Source organism: Leopardus geoffroyi, chromosome C2 (genome assembly GCF_018350155.1).
Source record: "Leopardus geoffroyi isolate Oge1 chromosome C2, O.geoffroyi_Oge1_pat1.0, whole genome shotgun sequence".
Taxonomy (NCBI): domain Eukaryota; kingdom Metazoa; phylum Chordata; class Mammalia; order Carnivora; family Felidae; genus Leopardus; species Leopardus geoffroyi.
This window is the reverse complement of record NC_059333.1, coordinates 121830355-121851004: the sequence shown is the minus strand read 5'-3', so window position 1 is coordinate 121851004 and position 20650 is coordinate 121830355. Positions and strand designations below refer to the sequence as shown.

Here is a 20650-nt window from a genome sequence, read left to right as displayed (position 1 = left end):
GACTGTTCATTACAGCAATCCTGATTCTAAGGAGGGTTACGTGGGTGTGGGGGAACACAAAGACCCCACCTCGTGGAAGATAAACGAGCTTCATTCATGCTGCCAATTCCTTAGGGACTGTCCCCTCTATCACCTCAGAAAACCGCTTTGTCTGCGGTGTGATCTATTGCTCTGTTGTTTAAAGTTCTCGTTCACGCTATGTTAGCTTTTTTCATCTCAATCCTCTCAGCCTTCACAGAATTTGCTTATTGTGTTTCCCTAGTTTTCACTGAACACACAGTGCAAACAAAGGCAAAGACTGAAGCAATCATTTCAAAAACAAGAGCTCACACTAAAAACACACATGAGCATCAACTAGTAAAACGTGGGTTTTCTCCTGGCTTTATTCTGGGGAGGAGGAATCCTCCTCGTCATCTTCCTCGTCTTCGTCGTTGAAGGAACAGGGGGTCTCGCCTCGGGACTCAGAGCAATGAGAGGCCGCACTGCTGGACTGGTGACTGTTTGGGGCAAGGAACTGCCCGGTTGCTAAGGCCACTTCAGCATCCAAGCACAACCCTTGGTTTACGCTAGCAAATGATTAAAAACACAGAAGCTCATTAATGTGGCAAACGTTTTAAGCACTGTAAAATGTAGGAATCAAAACATGGGAAAGGAGGTGCCACTGGGGAGTTCTGCCAAAAGCTGCTCGAGACCTGGGACGGCAGTGACACCTGCTCTCCCCCACGGGGAGGGTCAGGGCCGCGTGGCTTCTCTTCCTAACCCTGAAAAAATACGTACCTTGATTGGGACAAGGTGGCACCAGTGGTCAGGTCTAAATTTGAAACTGATTGGGTAGAGTTCAAAAGTAGTCCCTGATTTAACCAAGAAGGTCCTGTGGAGATATCTACAGGAAAAAACAAAAACAGAAGATGTAGGCACGCTGAGAGCTCTGTGGCTGCTGCTGTTACAGTCTTAAAGAAGCACAGACAAGTAAGGAGACGAGCCTGATTTAAATCACAGCTAGGTTAAGTCTCCTGCCCCGGGGAGAACCCAGGTTTCTTCAGAGTGGAAAAAAAGAAATTTCTAGGACATAAGAACAGGAAGAAAATACAGGAAGGCAGACTACAGTGAGGAAGAATTCAAATTAAACCAATCACAGACACCCATTCTTTTTTCTTAAGTAACACCTGGAGAGGGTAGCTCAGAGTACAGTGATTGCTGAACTATTCCTGGACACCTACTGGCCTCACCACCAAAGACTCTGGTGTTAAAAGTCAAGCCAGGAGTGGGTAAAAAGAAAGTCAAATCAGAAACAGGTAAAGAAGGACAGACACATACATGTTTGCTAAAACCCCCACTGTACCATCTTTTCACATGTCCCTGAGTGAACTCAGGGCTATTACTCATCAACGATCCATTCTTTATCCTGGTATCCTTGGCTTTATAACTCAAACAAGCCTTTATTTTATTTTTTTTAACATTTATTTATTTATTTATTTATTTTGAGAGAGAGCGAGAGAGTGTGCGAGCAAGCAGGGGAGGGGCAAAGAGAGAGAGAATCCCAAGTAGGCTCCAGGCTCAGTGTGGAGCCTGACACGTGGCTCAGTCTCATCAACCACGAGATGATGACCTGAGATGAAATCAAGAGTCGGACACTCAACTGACGAGCAACCCAGGTGGCCCAAACCAGCCCTGCGTTAAAAGCCCTTATGTTACGCAGTCACATTTTTAACGGGGGTGAGACAGGCATTACTGTCTTAGTCTGCAGAAAAGTATATCCTTGCAACCTTATTTTCTGTGCATATACCATATTTCTCCAATCACAACCCTGATAAATTCTTATTGTAATTTTATTTAATACTTGTCACATTATCCAGAACATTAGCTCAAAGAAGGCAGTGACTGGAACATGTAAGATCTAAATGTTACTGAACGCATGACATGAGTATAGTCTCTTCCAACAGTAAGTTTACAAAAGAGGTGGAAGAAATAATAAAAAATGTATTCCTAAAAAGAAATTCTTTGACTTACATGACATTACAAAATAAGACTGAATGTATACTCAGAAAGTATAACCTAGTAATGAACGTTTATTAGAGTTAATTGAAATTGTTTGGTAATTAATTACTGTGCAAAAACAACAACAAAGCAAAACAAAAAAGCCCCTACCACTCTATGGACTGGGATTAGGAACCCTGCTATCCTTGTACTGTCTAACCAAGTGAGAGGCTTCCTATGTAGGAAAAAAGGATACTGAATGGTTAATTTTAGAATGGCTGTGTGAACCTTTTCTTTAGAGGCTAAGGCAGCTGTGGAAAAAAAAAAATTCAATTCTAAGAGGAATAGCAGACTTTAAATATATTAAATAAGAACAAGCCTGTGCAAGATGAAATTAAAGCCAGAATCCTGTGGTGAATATTAATTAGTATATATGGAAACTTTGTGTCAGAAGACAGCTATTTACTTGTTTCCAAGTGCATACCACATTAAATTTTTCTTTTTTCACAATGGCTTTGAAAAGCCTACATTTCTTTCACATTATCATAAGATCCACACAATAGTTCTCACAATCTTACTCAAGAGCTATTCTGTCCCTTTGCACACTAAAGGCACACATTTCTTCTTTTAAAGTAACCAGAAAGTCTACATCCCAGTCTGCAAATGAGGTCACAAAGAGATCAAAACCACAGAGCCCGCCTAATTGCCCTGTGCCTTTTCACTGAGAATAAGTTAAAATAAAGTTCTGGTGATTTATTGAGTAAGCCCTTTCTTCAGACCCTGCTGAACTGCCAGTATGACTGGGCTGCTAATAAAACAGCAGGGCCTACTCTGGGGTGGGGGGTGGGGGGGAGGAGAAAGGAGCACGGGGGGGTGAAGATATGGAGCGAGTTGACTGAGGGGCAAAAGAAGGGATCACACTTGCAGCAGGTGGATGGTGCCAGTTTTAAGAACCAAATCCAACAGAAGCCAAATCTCAATCAACAAACTCTTGTGTTTTGACCAAAGGGCCAAAACCATACAACAAAATAAGAATGATGGGCACCTGGCTGGCTCAGGTGGTAGATCATGCAATTCTAGATCTCGGAGTTGTGAGTTCGAGGCCCACACTGGGTATAGAGATTACTTAAAAATAAACTCTTTAAAAAAAATAAGAACTACCTCTTTGCTTATATTTGATTTAATATACCTTAGAGCTAATATTACAATGCCTTCAGAAAGTGATGTGACATTCTAGGTGGTAATACTGAAGGAAACTAGCAAAAAGTAAAGGCAGAAAGCATTGTTTATGCATCCAAATTATGTGAAGAATATACCACAGTCTTAAGAATTACGACAATCATAAAGATTTCTGAATCAGTGAAAAAAAATATGAATTATAGAACACGCAAAACATACCGTTTTTGTTTTCTAGTATACTTGGTACACTCTTTTTATTATTATTTTTTTAATGTTTATTTATTTTTTGAGGGAGAGAGAGAGAGAGACGGAGCATGAGCACGGGAGGGGCAGAGAGAGATGGAGAGATAGAATCCGAAGCAGGCTCCAGGCTCCGAGCTGTCAGCACAGAGACCGACGCAGAGCTCAAACACACGAACCATGAGATCATGACCTGAGTCGAAGTCGGATGCTCAACTGACTGAGCCACCTAGGTGCCCCTACTCAGTACACTCTTAAAGCTCATAATAATAATAAAAAAAAAACCTGTTGCAAAAATGGGCAAAAGATCTGAATAGACACTTCTGCAAGGAAGATACACAAAGGGCCAATAAGCACACAAAAAAGATGCTCCACACCATTGGTAATCAGGAAAATGCAAAATAAACCCACAGTAAAATACTACCTTTTGTCTACAAGGATAGCTATAATAAAAAAGATGGACAATAACATCTAAATGAAAAGTATGTGGGCAACATGGAACCCTCACACACTGTTGGTAGGCTTATAAAATGGTACAACTGCCTTTGGAAAATAGTTTGGCAGTAACTCAAAATGTTAAATATAGAGTTACCATATGACCCAGCAATTCCACTCCTAGGTATACAACCAACAGAAGTGAAAATTTATGATCACACAAAAACTTGTACAAGAATGTTTATAGCAGCATCATTCATAACAGCCCCAAGGTGGGAACAATCCAAATGTCTACCAACTAGTGAATGGATAAATGAAACACACTTTTATTCATAGAATGGCAATAAAAGGGGGGTGAAGTACTAACACATGCTACAGCATGGATGAACTTTCAAAACATAATACTGTGTCAAAGAAGTCCATCACAAAGCCTACATATTTATGAGCCCATCTATATGAAATATCCAGAATGGACAAATCCGTAGTGACAAAGTAGATTAGTGGTTGCTAGGGCTGGGAGGAGTGGGGAGTGTGCTAATGTGTGTGGGGTTTCCTTCTGAAGTGACAAAAATGTTTCACAATTAGTGATGACTACACAACCTTGTGAATATACGAAATACCACTGAACTGCACGTACCATCGAATGGTGAATTTTATGGTAGGTGAATTAAGCCTCAATTAATAAAAATTAGGATACCATTTCACATCCACTTGATTGGGAAATCAGAACACTTCCATCCTGTAGGTGAGAATGTAACTTGTGAAATCAAGCTAATAAGGCTCTGGCATCATCTGGTACAGCTGAAGCTGCAGGTGCCTCTGACCCAGCAATCAGACGCTACACGCGGGCATGCGTGCACTAGGTTATTGCTAGAGGAAGGTTCAAAGCAGCACTGCTTCGGAACACCAACAAATTGGAAACAAAACTAAAGGCTTATCACCAGTAAAATGAACAAATCAATCATGGTATAGTCATAGAATGGAATTCTACAGACCAGTAAAAATCTATGAATTACAGCTACATGAAATCATGTGGACGGATGAAAAGAACATGATGCGGAGTGGAAAAAACCCCTATCTCTAAAGAATGCATCACTATGATCCCATTTACATAAAGGGGAGAAATAGGTAAAACTGAACAATAAATTGTTTCCAATTTATTATATGTTTGTATCTCTAAAAAAAGCAAGTGATGATAAAAAAGAAATTCAAGAGATGGTTACATTTAAAGGGGCAGGGAAGGACACAGAATGGACTTTAATTTTCTATGAGGAAGGTTTTAACAGGTCGGGGTTTGGCATTTAATCAGGGACAACGTGTGAAAGTGTTAATTAACATACCTGTGATATAACCTTCTAACGCCTTCGGCACCAGTGATTTAGCAAGTTTCAGATCCTCTAGAGAGCATTTGCCTGACTCCAGGCCAAAGGACATTCCCATCCGCTTCAGTACTTCTATGTCATCATGGATCTCAAAGGTGTTGTCAAAATTAAAAAGATATTCAAACCTGCATCAGAAAACAAAGTTAGAATGTGTTTCAGTGGCATAGAGGACATCTGCACAGTGCTGTACTCTGTACATTATATAAAAGAATGAGGGCCTAAATTCATCCTCAGTACTCGAAACTTATCGTTCAGAGCAGTAAGAGTCATTCTGCTGTGTTCAGGGGAATGACATCTCAAATACGCCACTTGCCCAATTAAAACAACTTTCTTATGATAGACAATAGGAGTCCATAAACTTCAGCCCCCATTAAGCTGCTGCAAACAGGGGTCAGAAACTTTGGTCTAAATCTAGCACTATTCAAAGTTGCCTTCAGCTTTTTCAAAAAGGTAAAATAGTAAGAAAGCCTTTCCAGTTTAATATAAGACATCCCTACTATGAATTGGCCTATATTAGGTTTGAGAAAGAAAACCATTTTGAATGCTTACTTCATGTTCACGAATCAAGTGTTAGCTGTACCATACTTTAGACAAGTAATAAATGGAAGACTTTTAACAAACGAACCAAAACTCAAATCCTGTCTTAAGAGCCTAAGAAGTGAAATATCTTAAGGAAAAAGTACCACATAAATATATAGCACATTTTCCCAAATGTTCTTGAAAATTACCAAATCAGGATGCCCGGCTACCTGATACATGCTTAAAAAAAAAAAAAAAAAAAAAAAAAAAGGTTAATGTAGGAGAACACGGTCCTTTTGACTCCTGGGCTTGGCCCAAGGGCACCTTCACCTACAGGCCTCAACCCTACAGGGACAGAGTGCAGATGAAATGTTTTGGGACAATGGTGGGTTTATGCTGTCATAAAATTCTTAATTAAAATCATATGAAGGTAAAAATTATTTATGCTAGACTTTAGATCAGGGCAAAAGTTACAATTGAAAGTAAAATGCCATGTTTAAATAATCTGAAGAATATAAAGCTGAATAAAGGACATTAACAAATTTTCATAAAAAAAACACAAAACACAGAAAATCTTAAGTGTGTGCCTATCATAGGGATGACCCATGGCATAGGTTAAAAACAGATGGCTTTGTAAATTTAATCCCCTACATGAAAAAGCCTCCAGGCTAATTAAGGGGGAAAGACTGCATCATCAAAGTAACTGAAAGACAAGGCTTTAGGGACCTACCTTGAATAACAAGTTTCTACAAGCAGCTCAGAGCCTCTTCCCCTTACTCAGGGAAGGGCCGGGCAAAGGCAGGAGTCAGTAACCACCCACGGATGGAAATCTTACCAGGCCCTAGCCTGGGGTGAACAGAATCTATTATTCCCTGAGACCAATGGTTCCCAGATATTCCTGGTACCCTTTTTAGACTTAGAAGACTAAATGATGAAGAGAATTTAATAATCCCTCACAAAACAAGAGGTAACTGGAGAGAGGAAGTAGAATTCTAAGTGTGTTTCTCCTAAAAATATGTTAAACATTCTCTAGGATTCTCAGTTTTATGAGAATATGTTAACACAGTCCCTTTAGATGTAGGTTTTTGTGAAGATTTACAAGTGTGTGAATAACACCATCATGCACCATTTACTGAGCAGTGGGCTAGGTCCTTTAAGACTTTATCTACAACTTTTGAAAATCTGCAAGTTAAATACTGTAATTCTTACTTTTGTGGAAGAAGCACCAGATCTCAGAGAGTTTAAAAAACTGTAGCTAGAGGAAAGACTGAAAAATGGAGATTCTGACTTCATAGCCTACTGGGTCCCTATTTCTAATGGGGTCTAGGGTCTTAACTATCAAATACTTTTGAAATCCCTGCTCACTGTTTTTCTTCTTTTTCTTTTTGGCACCTTCTTATTTAAGTGACCTAGAATCTCTGTACGCCATCAAGATAAATAGGGAAGCAACAATGCCCTAGAAAAGAGTGATAAAGACAAGGCCAAGCCCAAGGGCAATGCTGTAGCTCAGAGGAGACCGGAGGTCCCAGTCTCCGTGGACAGTTTTGGGCCATGCCCCTGGTACTGATGTAATTACTGAGCCCTCTTTCGCTTTCAAATGAATCCCAATTTGGTCAATAAGTTACATACTGATTCCTTGTAACAGCAGCTAATATTTATAAAGGGCTTGCCTTGGGTCAGATCCTTTATAGACACCATCTTATTTAATCCTCACAACAAGGCCATCATGTGATAGAGGCCTTGGAATCATCCCCTTTAGTTCTTCAGAAAACTGCTCGGAAGCAGCTAGGTGGGGGGAGCCACAATCCACACTTGGATCTATCTCCCTCTACACCCTATTCCCTTCACTATCTCAGGACCCCAGTTGCAGCCTAAAGTCCACTACTTTTTCATGAAGGGTAAAATAAATTACAAACTAATTCTTAGCAGTACTTTCTAAAACTGCTACTTCTCACTTGCTATGATAAATATCATCCATCTTAGTTAAAATGTAAAAACATTACAAATAGAACTATCATAGGATCCAGCAATTCCACTTCTGGGTATATATCTGAAGGAAATAAAATCACTTTTTCACAAAGACATCTGCACCCCCATGTTCACTGCAGAATTATTTACAATAGCCAAGAGACACAGACAACCTGACTGTCCACTGACATATGAATAGATAGAGAAAATGTGGTGCGTGCGGTGTGGGGGTGTATACATGGAATATTTGGCCATAAAAAAGAAGGAAATTCTACCATTTGCAACAATGTGGATGGACCTTGAGGTATTATGCTGACTGAAGTAAGTAAGACAGAGAAAGACTGATACTGTATGATTTCACTTATGTATGGGATCTAAAAAACAAAAATGAACTCATAGATGCAGAGAACAGATTGGTGGTTGCCAGAGGCGAGGGTGGGAAGTGTGTGAAATAGCCGAAGGTGGTCAAAAGGTATAAACTTCTAGTTATAAAATAAATAAGAAAAAAAGAAAGCAGAGAATGCATCTAGCATTTTCATGTCTATTAATTAATAAACAGAAGCACACTCAACTACGATACAGCAAAACAAAGAAACAATTGCTTTAATGCCACACGCTCATGTACAGTATTTCTATAATAAATGAGGAAAGTGAATCACCATTGACCTTACCTTGTCCCAGGCCCTCACGCATGGTCTACTTTCAGTCAGTTACTTGCCCAGAGTTAGCACATAAGCGTACATATGTGCACATCTTGCCTGGGCTCCAGGCTCTATTATGTACCTAGCATGGGCAGAACTGTGCCAGGCACACGAAAGAGCTGCAGAGAGTGAGTGAGGAAGAATGCTCCATGTCTGCAAAGGTGTTTCTCGTGCCCCAGGAGGTCAGCCTTGGAGGCCTCACATTAGGAAGTACACCCTTCTTTATGTTGCAAATGATGGGAATACATTACCAGGAGGCCGGCCCTACTCTCTTCCCCTAGTTCTCCACTCACTTGTCACTGGAGATGCTGCAATCTATGACTGTTTTCCTGCTTGTATTGATGATTATAAATGGCAGCTGAATGGTGGAGTTCAGAGCTGGAGGGCCCTGGTTCTGCTGTTCATTTTGCCGATTTCTCTGAACCAGGTTTTTGAAAGCGATTTGCTGTAATGATCAATAAAAAGAATATGGTCATTTGATGTGGATAAATGAGTTAGAATTAAGTGAATTAAAATAAATGCATTTAAGAAATAGTTTAAAATTAGAGTATTTAATAAGGCTTTCCACCTATGAGTTCATTAAAATTAAATATTTAGGAAAGAAGATTAGAATGATCTAACTCAGATACATTTCAAGGGAAAAATTACGTTTAAATGATGGTGAACATCATCCTAATGTAAATAATGGGGCCCGTGGTTTCCACCATCCACAGAAACAGGGTCTTACAAATCTGGGAGAGCCCCATAGCGCCTCCAACTCAGAGTGACGCAGAGAGAATGACACTAAGTTGAGCTTACATCTTCCATTTATCTAACACAGACTTTTGGGAGTTTAGGGTTCAATACAGCTTTTAGACAGTCTAGCTCAGGGATAAAGCCAACTATATAAAGCCACAGCATCCTTTCTTCACACGAAATCTATGGGACACCCACTATATAAAACCCACTATATAAAAGTAGCGTTGCTCTGGCTGGTGCAGTGGGGCAGGGAGTCCAGAACTCAGCTGATCTCTGCCCTCGCTCACCCTTTAGGTTCCTAGGGTACCTCCACAGACTCCACATCCTCAAGGCACAGCTGGAATCTGGGTCAACCAGCTCCCCACCTGACATCTTCCAGATGAGAAACTGAGGCTTAGCACTTATAAGATATATCAAGGCCTGAACCTTTATACTGAATCTTGCTGCTACTTTTAATATAACCATTACTTGCAAGTCAAAGAAATGAATGTCCATCCCACTCCCTTTTAATAAGGCAAATGTATCATAGAATTCCACAGCTAGAAAGACCATGCAATTCAACTTTTCCGTCTGCTCATGAAACAGAGTGGTTTTAAATGCTCCTAAAGTCAGATCCATTCATTCCATAAGTGTGTCGCATCTTCTACCCAGTAGGGATGAATTTAAGGTACTTTCTATGTTTCAGCAATCGTATCCTAGGATTGTTGATCTTAGGTTTAGAGCCTTAACAAAAGTTTGATTAAGATTATTTTTATCTTAGAGGTGCCTGGGTGGCTCAATCGGTTAAGCCTCTGACTTCGGCTCAGGCCACAATCTCATGGTTCCTGAGTTCGAGCCCCACGTCAGGCTCTGTGCGGACAGCTCAGAGCCTGGAGCCCGCTTCAGATTCTGTGTCTCCCTCTCTCTCTCTGCCCCTCCCCTGCTCATGCTCTGTCTCTCTCTCCCTCAAAAAATAAATACACATTAAAATATTAAAAAAAAAAGAAAGGGAACATTTACTCTTAAAATGCACAAAACAGAGGGGACACCAATTTATTCTAGCCCCAAAAGTGTGTCCAAAAATCACTACCAATATCAATCACTATCAAAAAACTATCACTGTCAGTACTATCAAATGTCATCAAATACTATCAATATATCGTTATTTTCTGCTGAAGAATGAGGGCTGTTTTGTATTTATTGCTTAATTTACTTAATGTTGAAAAGAATATGCTATTACTGTAAACCTGAGAAAAAGACTGAAATGCCTGCCCTTCCTCCAATGCCATCAAATGATGCTGTCTGGAAAAATTTCCCAGCAGTTGTGTGGCTTAAAGAAACTCCCATGGTCATGTGACGGCAGATACTTCTGGGGCTGGCTGAATGCAGTGTTTCATAAAGTGGATTATGAATGCATCAGGGATGTGGGACCCGATAGGGCAGCATTGGAGTGGCTGCTGCACTGTAGGGCCATGGTGCGCTACCACGGCCAGGAGACGTGGCAGAAGGACTGCAACCGCCTCCCCACAGGACCTCTGGACAAGTACAAGATTCAGGCAATTGATGCCACTGACTCTTGTATCATGAGCATTGGATTTGATTACATGGAGGGCCTACACCATGTTGAAAAAATAAGGCTACGCAAGTGTCATTATATCAAGGATGACTATTTGGAGAAACTTGGTAAACTTGAAAATTTACAAAAGAGCGTATTGGAAATGGAAATAATTTCATGTGGGAATGTCACAGACAAAGGCATCATTGCTTTATATCACTCAAGAAACCTGAAATATTTATTGTTAAGTGATCTTCCTGGAGTAAGAAAAAAAGAAAACCTTATCCGAGCCTTTAAGACAGCACTGCCTTCTCTGGAAGTAAAATTAGACTTGAAGTAAAATAATCATATTCAAGAAGTATCGTATTTCAATATAAAGTATCATTTGAAATTGTTGATGCTAAACATCATAAATACTCTATAATCATCAACAGACCCTAAGGATATCCAATCATGACATTTCAGAAGCAGAGTCCATCATGTAGAAAATAAATATTCAGACATGACTCACTGAAGTTACCAAGTTAGAAGTAAAAATATATGTACATTAAATCCTTTTAGGAAAAATGGAAACAAGGTAGCAATTTAATTCTAATATGTTCTTCATTTTATATAGAAATCAGTACAGTATGTAGATACTGACAGAGTTCTTTAAAGTGATTTAAATGTGCAACACAGATATTCTTTATTGTATTTTATCAGTAATTTATGTTAATGTTACATTTTACTTTAAAGCTATTGAAGCATGTTACTATAAATGTATATTTATGAAAAACTGAAAGCTAAGTTTCAGATTCATTGATGAATTATGAATGGCAATCATTGGTTGCTGAGGCATCCATATTGCTTCCCAGGATTTGCACTCATTTCTCATGACCCTACATTCCTTTGTTCTTTATAACCTACACCTTTCTCTGAACGAATAGTTTCTGACTAATTTGTCTATTTTGTAAGCTTAGTCGGGTGTTTTATTAAAACTAGACATAAATATTTGGCTGAATTCAAATAGTTTTGCCAACTGCAGTAGAGCAAAGGAAATAGTCATGAAGATCATACTTTTTGCTTAAATTAAAATATTGCTTTAAACCAAAAATTTTGACATGCCAATTAGAAACTAATTTAAATTTCCCCATATATGTTGGGTACTGCTTCCTATGACTTCAAGGGACATCAAAAAGAAGTATAAACACAAAATTCAATTTATATCTAGAAAGCAGTGATAAAGAATATCACAAATAGGTAAAAACAGATCTTTATTTTCACCTGCCTGAAATGGCCCTGGTTCTATTATTGTTAATTATAGGCCAACTTGTCTGTAGATTTCTGTATGTCTGGTTCTTGAATATAAACTATAAGGTCTTGAATAGAACCTTAGCTGGAAATAATTTTAAAATAAACACTGTATGATGCAGAAAAAAAAAAAAGAATGAAATGTTTGAATACTTCTGCCTAGATTCTCTTCCCTTCTACTAGAAAAAGCATCTCAGGAGATGCTCTCATACTTTGCCTAGCTTTGTGGCCCTAGTGCCACGAGAGGGTCTCAGTATAGGAGGGAATATAAACAGTAAGAAATGAGAGTTATTATATATTTATCACTCACTGTTCATTGTTATGTACACTGAACAGCATCAGAGATTTTCCAGGTGAAGACAGCAGTAATAACATACACAATGTTACTTTGATAGAAAAAAGAAGAATCAACTCCCATTTGTTTTGGACTGATTTCCTTATTTGTTGCCCTTTGATTGATTTCCTTCAGCCTTTTGTTCTTTTCCAGGCTCATTAACAGCAATTTCAGAGGCTGAACAGTTTCAGGTGTGTTCAGACATTCATTTTGTTGTGCACTATTAGCAGGTCCTGGAAAAGGTTTCAGGGCTGGTAAGGACAGTTGTATGGATGAAAGCAGGATATCTGGATTACTTATAGGTGTAATTTACTCAGGCCATTCCTTTCCTACACTTCCAAGGATAAATGAGAGGTGGTGGCAGGTAAGTAGAATTTACCTGTGTCACGTGATGTCAGTGAAGTGTGACATTAACTTCTTAAAAATCAAGCTAGCTTTGCCATGGCAAATTATTAATGTTCAGGCATGTGTTTAATTTACTTTCTATGACAACTTCATGAATGTTGAAGTTCAACAGTTGATGAAAGAGAGAAAAACAAAACACTAGCAGGAAATAAGCTGTATGTCTGTCTACCAGAAGACCAGATAGTACTTTTTCACTTGGGCACCTGGGTGGCTCAGTCAGTCAAGTGTCTGACTGGCTCAGGTCATGATCTCACGGTTTGTGAATTCAAGCCCCGTCGGGCTCTGTGCTGACAGCTGGGAGCCTGGAGCCTGCTTCAGATTCTGTGTCTCCCTCTCTCTCTGCCCCTTCCCCCACTCACTTTCTGTCTCTCTCTCAAAAATAAATAAACATTAAAAAAAATAGTGTTCACTGTACAAAGATAAGCAGAGGAAAAATACTCAACTTGATTCTTTTTCTTTTTTTTTTTAAGTTTATTTATTTATTTTGAGAGAGAGACAACAAGCAGGGGAGGGCCAGAGAGAGAGTTCGGGGCTCAAACTCACAAACTGTGAGATCATGACCTGAGAGTAAGTCAGATTCCTAACCAACTGAGCCACCCAGGCACCCCTCAAATTCATTCTTTATGAAGGCTATCTAGGGATGTAAACGTCCCACATACCTGAGGGTGATCATGCCTAGTACCATTCTTACTGATAAACAGATAATTACAGGCACACTAAAAAACAAAAGTTTTTTTAGTAACATTATGTCAAAAAGCAAGCTCCAAAATGTTCCATGAAGGTTTTGAGGCAATCTAAGGAAGACATGGCACAGAGGTGAGAGACTGTGAGCTAGTGGGAAACAGTGCAGCGACAGGGACAGCAGAGGCAGCTGGGGAGAGAAAGTGACATGTGGGTTAGAAGCCAGTGCCTGGCAGGCCAGATCTCAGAAGGGAGAATTCCACAAGGAGGAGCACAGGAGTAAACCGTCAGCTTTCAAGTTTGTTTTTTATTTTCTTTTAAGCTGCAGAACACTCTCTTCAAATTTTTTTTTCAATATATGAAATTTATTGTCAAATTGGTTTCCATACAACACCCAGTGCTCATCCCAAAAGGTGCCCTCCTCAATACCCATCACCCACCCTCCCCTCCCTCCCACCCCCCATCAACCCTCAGTTTGTTCTCAGTTTTTAAGAGTCTCTTATGCTTTGGCTCTCTCCCACTCTAACCTCTTTTTTTTTTTTCCTTCCCCTCCCCCATAGGTTTCTGTTAAGTTTTTCAGGATCCGCATAAGAGTGAAAACATATGGTATCTGTCTTTCTCTATATGGCTTATTTCACTTAGCATCACACTCTCCAGTTCCATCCATGTTGCTACAAAGGGTCATAGTTCATTCTTTCTCATTGCCACGTAGTACTCCATTGTGTATATAAACCACAATTTCTTTATCCATTCATCAGTGGATGGACATTTAGGCTCTTTCCATAATTTGGCTATTGTTGAGAGTGCTGCTATAAACATTGGGGTACAAGTGCCCATATGCATCAGTAATCCTGTATCCCTTGGGTAAATTCCTAGTAGTGCTTTTGCTGGGTCATAGGGTAGGTCTATTTTTAATTTTTTGAGGAACCTCCACACTGTTTTCCAGAGTGGCTGCACCAGTTTGCATTCCCACCAACTGTGCAAGAGGGTTCCCGTTTCTCCACATCCTCTCCAGCATCTATAGTCTCCTGATTTGTTCATTTTAGCCACTCTGACTGGTGTGAGGTGGTATCTCAGTGTGGTTTTGATTTGTATTTCCCTGATGAGGAGCGACGTTGAGCATCTTTTCATGTGCCTGTTGGCCATCCGGATGTCTTCTTTAGAGAAGTGTTGATTCCTGTTTTCTGCCCATTTCTTCACTGGGTTATTTGTTTTTCGGGTGTGGAGTTTGGTGAGCTCTTTATAGATTTTGGATAATAGCCCTTTGTCCGATATGTCATCTGCAAATATCTTTTCCCATTTCGTTGGTTGCCTTTCAGTTTTGTTGGTTGTTTCCTTTGCTGTGCAGAAGCTTTTTATCTTCATGAGGTCCCAGTAGTTCATTTTTGCTTTTAATTCCCTTGCCTTTGGGGATGTGTCAAGTAAGAAATTGCTACGGCTGAGGTCAGAGAGGTCTTTTCCTGCTTTCTCCTCTGGGTTTTGATGGTTTCCTGTCTCATATTCAGGTCCTTTATCCATGTTGAGTTTATTTTTGTGAATGGTGTGAGAAAGTGGTCTAGTTTCAACCTTCTGCATGTTGCTGTTCAGTTCTCCCAGCACCATTTGTAAAGAGACTGTCCTTTTTCCATTGGATGTTCTTTCCTGCTTTGTCAAAGATTAGTTAGCCATACGTTTGTGGGTCTAGTTCTGGGGTTTCTGTTCTATTCCATTGGTCTATGTGTCTGTTTTTGTGCCAATACCATGCTGTCTTGATGACAGCTTTGTAGTAGAGGCTAAAGTCTGGGATTGTGATGCCTCCTGCTTTGGTCTTCTTCCTCAAAATTACTGTGGCTATTCGGGGCCTTTTGTGGTTCCATATGAATTTTAGGATTGCTTGTTCTAGTTTTGAGAAGAATGCTGGTGCAATTTTGATTGGGATTGCATTGAATGTGTAGATAGCTTTGGGTAGTATTGACATTTGACAATATTTCTTCTTCCAATCCATGAGCAGGGAATGTTTTTCCATTTCTTTGTATCTTCTTCAATTTCCTTCATAAGCTTTCTATAGTTTTCAGCATACAGATCTTTTACATCTTTGGTTAGATTTATTCCTAGGTATTTTATGCTTCTTGGTGCAACTGTGAATGGGATCAATTTCTTTATTTGTCTTTCTGTTGCTTCATTATTAGTGTATAAGAATGGAACTGATTTCTGTACATTGATTTTGTATCTTGCAACTTTGCAAAATTCATGTATCAGTTCTAGCAGACTTTTGGTGGAGTCTATCGGGTTTTCCATGTATAATTTCGTGTCATCTGCAGAAAGTGAAAGCTTGACTTCATCTTTGCCTATTTTGATGCCTTTGATTTCCTTTTGTTGTCTGATTGCTGATGCTAGAACTTCCAACACTATGTTAAACAACAGCAGTGAGAGTGGACCTCCCTGTCATGTTCCTGATCTCAGGGAAAAAGCTCTCAGTTTTTCCCCATTGAGGATGATGTTAGCTGTGGGCTTTTCATAAATGTGTTTTATGATGTTTAAGTATGTTCCTTCTATCCCGACTTTCTCGAGCATTTTTTTAAGAAAGTTTGCTGAATTTTGTCAAATGCCTTTTCTGCATCGATTGACAGGATCATATGGTTCTTATCTTTTCTTTTATTAATGTGTGATGTATCATGTTGATTGATTTGCAAATGTTGAACCAGCCCTGCAGCCCAGGAATGAATCCCACTTGAGCATGGTGAATAATTCTTTTTATATGCTGTTGAATTCGATTTGCTAGTATCTTATTGAGAATTTTTGCATCCATATTCATCAGGGATATTGGCCTGTAGTTCTCCTTTTTTAATGGGTCTCTGTTAGGAATCAAAGTAATACTGGCTTCATAGAACGAGTCTGGAAGTTTTCCTTCCCTATTTTTTGGAATAGCTTGAGAAGGATAGGTGTTATCTCTGCTTTAAACGTCTGGTAGAACTCCCCTGGGAAGCCATCTGGTCCTGGACTCTTATTTGTTGGGAGATTTTTGATGAATGATTCAATTTCTTCTCTGGTTATGGGTCTGTTCAAGCTTTCTATTTCCTCCTGATTGAGTTTTGGAAGCGTGTGGGTGTTTAGGAATTTGTCCATTTCTTCCAGGCTGCCCAGTTTGTTGGCATATAATTTTTCATAGTATTCCCTGATAATTGCTTGTATTTCTGAGGGATTGGTTGTAATAATTCCATTTTCATTCATGATTTTATCTATTTGGGTCATCTCCCTTTTCTTTTTGAGAAGCCTGGCTAGAGGTTTATTAATTTTGTTTATTTTTTCAAAAACCCAACTCTTGGTTTCGTTGATCTGCTCTACAGTTTTTTTAGATTCTATATTGTTTATTTCTGCTCTGATCTTTATTATTTCTCTTCTGCTGCTGGGTTTGGGGTGTCTTTGCTGTTCTGCTTCTATTTCCTTTAGGTGTGCTGTTAGATTTTGTATTTGGGATTTTTCTTGTTTCTTGAGATAGGCCTGGATTGCAATGTATTTTCCTCTCAGGACTGCCTTCGCTGCATCCCAAAGTGTTTGGATTGTTGTATTTTCATTTTCATTTGTTTCCATATATTTTTAATTTCTTCTCTAATTGCCTGGTTGACCCATTCATTCTCTAGTAGTATGCATGGTATGATTTCAATTCTTGTATACTTATGAAGGGCTCTTTTGTGACCCAGTATGTGATCTATCTTGGAGAAGGTTCCATGTGCACTCGAGAAGAAAGTATATTCTGTTGCTTTGGGATGCAGAGTTCTAAATATATCTGTCAAGTCCATCTGATCCAATGTATCATTCAGGGCCCTTGTTTCTGTATTGACCGTGTGTCTAGATGATCTATCCATTTCTGTAAGTGGAGTGTTAAAGTCCCCTGCAATTACCACATTCTTATCAATAAGGTTGCTTATGTTTGTGAGTAATTGTTTTATATATTTGGGGGCTCCTGTATTCGGCGCATAGACATTTATAATTGTTAGCTCTTCCTGATGGATAGACCCTGTGATTATTATATAATGCCCTTCTTCATCTCTTGTTACAGCCTTTAATTTAAAGTCTAGTTTGTCTGATATAAGTATGGCTACTCCAGCTTTCTTCTGATTTCCAGTGGCATGATAAACAGTTCTCCATCCCCTCACTCTCAATCTGAAGGTGTCCTCAGGTCTAAAATGAGTCTCTTAAAGACAGCAAATAGATGGGTCTTGTTTTTTTATCCATTCTGATACCCTATGTCTTTTGGTTGGCGCATTTAGTCCATTTACATTCAGTGTTATTATAGAAAGATATGCGTTTAGAGTCATTGTGATGTCTGTAGGTTTCATGCTTGTAGCGATGTCTCTGGTACTTTGTCTCACAGGATCCCCCTTAGGATCTCTTGTAGGGCTGGTTTAGTGGTGACGAATTCCTTCAGTTTTTGTTTGTTTGGGAAGACCTTTATCTCTCCTTCTATTCTAAATGACAGACTTGCTGGATAAAGGATTCCTGGCTGCATATTTTTTCTGTTCATCACATGGAAGATTTCCTGCCATTCCTTTCTGGCCTGACAAATGTCAGTAGACGAGTCTTATAGATCTCCCTTTATATGTTAGAGCATGTTTATCCCTAGCTGCTTTCAGAATTTTCTCTTTATCCTTGTATTTTCCCAGTTTCATTATGATATTGTCGTGCAGAAGATCCATTCAAGTTACATCTGAAGGGAGTTCTCTGTGCTTCTTGGATTTGAATGCCTTTTTTCTTCCCCAGATCAGGGAGGTTCTCAGCTATTATTTCTTCAAGTACACCTTCAGCACCTTTCTCTCTCTCTTCCTCTTCTGGAATACCAATTATGCATAGATTATTTCTCTTTAGTGCATCACTTAATTCTCTAATTTTCCCCTCATACTCCTGGATTTTTTTATCTCTCTTTTTCTCAGCTTCTTCTTTTTCCATAATTTTATCTTCTAGTTCACCTATTCTCTCCTCTGCCTCTTCAATCCGAGCCGTGGTTGTCTCCATTTTATTTTGCAGATCATTAATAGCATTTTTTAGCTCCTCCTGGCTGTTCCTTAGTCCTTGATCTCTGTAGCAACAGATTCTCTGCTGTCCTTTATACTGTTTTCAAGCCCAGCGATTAATTTTATGACTATTAGAATTCTAAATCCACTTTCTGTTATATTGTTTAAATCGTTTTTGATCAGTTCATTAGCTATCATTATTTCCAGGACTTTTTTTTGAGGGGAATTCTTCCGTTTTGTCATTTTGACTAGTCCCTGGAGTGGTGCGGGACTGCGGGGCACTTCCCCTGTGCTGTCTTGAGTAACTTGTGTTGGTGGGCGGGGCTACAGTCAGACCTGATGTCTGCCCCCAGCCCACCGCTGGGGCCACAGTCAGACTCTCCTAGGGGCGGGATTCACTGTGGGGTGGCATCGCCCGTCTGGGCTACCTGCACACTGCCAGGTTTGTGGTGCTGGGGATCTGGCATATTAGCTGGGGTGGATTGGCAAGGTGCACAGGGGTGGGAGGGGCAGGCTCAGCTCGCTTTTCCTTCGTGATCCACTTCGGGAGGGGCCCTGCGGCCCCGGGAGGGAGTCAGACCCGCCGCCGGAGGGATGGATCCACAGAAGCACAGCTTCTGTGTTTGGTGTTTGCGCGGTGCAAGCAAGTTCCCTGGCAGGAACTGGTTCCCTTTGGGATTTTGGCTGGGGGATGGGCGAGGGAGATGGCGCTGGCGAGCACCTTGGTTCCCCGCCAAGCTGCATTTTGTCATCCGGGGCTCAACAACTCTCCCTCCCGTTGTCCTTCAGCCCTCCCATTCTCCGAGCAGAGCTGTTAACTTATAACCTTCCAGATGTTAAGTCCCGCTTGCTGTCAGAACACACTCCATCCGGCCCCTACGCTTTTGCAAGCCAGACTCGGGGGCTCGGCTTTGCCGGCGGGCTGCCCCTCTGCCCCGGCTCCCTCCCACCAGTCCGTGGAGCGTGCACCACCTCTCCGCCCTTCCTACCCTCTTTTGTGGACTCTCGTCTACGCTTGCCTCCGGTGAATCCATTCTGCTAGTCTTCTGGCAATTTTCTGGGTTATTTAGGCAGGTGTGGGTGGAATCTAAGTGATCCGCAGGACGCAGTGAGCTCAGCGTCCTCCTACGCCGCCATCTTCCCAGAAGCCTCAAAATTTTTTTTAATGTTTGTTTATTTTTGAGAGAAAGAGAGACAGTGTGAGCGGGGGAGGGGTGGAGAGAGAGGGAGACACAGAATCTGAAGCAGGCTCCAGGCTGTGAGCTGTCAGCACAGAGCCTGATGCAGGGCTTGAACTCACGAACTGTGAGATCCTGACCTGAGTGATATCGGGCACTTAACCGACTGAGCCACCCAGGCGCTCCCGGAATACACTCTTCAAATATAACCTTATTTGGAAATCCCGTACGAAAAATACATAAAATGCCCGCTCCAGCACTAGCTCCTCAGGTAGGTCCAATGGGGTTCAGTGTGAAAAGCAGACACGGAACAATAAGGAAGAAAGAAATGGCCTAATCAGGGTGGAAACATCACCTCCGGGGCTTGCTGTGTTTGGGCAATCTCTGCTCTGTCTGGGGCTATTCCTCTCCCGGCCCTACTTCCTTTCTTATTTCCTTCTCAGATTATACATAGGCCCCTGCAAGGGCTCAACAGTCTTCTCTTGCTGCTCTCGTGTATCATGAACGTGAAACAAATGAACAAATACTAGCATCTAGAAAGTGAAAAACAAAAATGTGGAATATTTAAAAATACCTAACCATATTGTGTCCATCAGACAAAGGGAGTGCTTTAGAAAAAAAACCTGCAAAAAAAAAAAAAAAAAAAAAAAAGAAAGAAAGAAAGAAAAAAAACCTGCTACGATATTTGGTAACTTGTTACCTTTATTTCTGAAAAGTGGATCACATCAAAAATTAAATAGGATCTAACTTTTGTCAAATCAAAGTGGATTTTATGAGTGGTTGAAAACTCTTCATATACAGACAATTTGCTGATAAAAAAAAAAAAAGCATAAAGACCCTCTGGCTCATTTTAAAAAGGGTTTCTGATTGCACTGAAAATGACCCCAGTGTACTACTCAAAGTGAATTTTCGCAGCAAATGCAATTACCAAAAATAAATTTAAAAAAAAATTACATGTGATTCTACTTCACATGACTTTATACATTGGCTCTATTATATTGAAAAAATTTTCAAATTCCAGGCAATTATCCAAAACACTATAAATATAGGGGTCCTTATTACACTATAAAAGTTAACTTTCTTAAAAGAAAGGCATTT

At 40.1% G+C, this 20650-nt stretch overlaps 2 protein-coding genes across 8 annotated transcripts in view; one reads left to right on the top strand and one right to left on the bottom strand.

Moving 5' to 3' along the window:
* Positions 1-365: 365 nt before the first annotated feature.
* TFDP2 (transcription factor Dp-2) overlaps positions 366-20650 on the bottom strand; it is a 177715-nt gene continuing 157430 nt past the window's right edge. For all 7 annotated transcript variants that reach the window (XM_045503434.1, XM_045503433.1, XM_045503432.1 and 4 more), the window contains 4 exons: positions 8695-8846; positions 5172-5338; positions 778-883; positions 366-566 (listed from right to left, as the gene is read on the bottom strand). In XM_045503434.1, coding sequence (XP_045359390.1) covers positions 383-566; positions 778-883; positions 5172-5338; positions 8695-8846 — 609 coding nt within the window. In that variant the 3' untranslated portion in view covers positions 366-382. The remainder of the gene's footprint in view (positions 567-777; positions 884-5171; positions 5339-8694; positions 8847-20650) is intronic.
* On the top strand, positions 10043-11909 carry LOC123611473 (ATP synthase subunit s, mitochondrial-like). The gene has a single exon (XM_045503439.1). It carries the CDS (start codon positions 10411-10413, stop codon positions 11011-11013), a length of 603 nt encoding a protein of 200 aa, XP_045359395.1. The 5' UTR covers positions 10043-10410; the 3' UTR covers positions 11014-11909.

Coding starts and splice junctions, on each gene's coding strand:
- LOC123611473 (XM_045503439.1), top strand. CDS start 10,411: ATGATGCTGTCTGGAAAAATTTCCCAGCAGTTGTGTGGCTTAAAGAAA.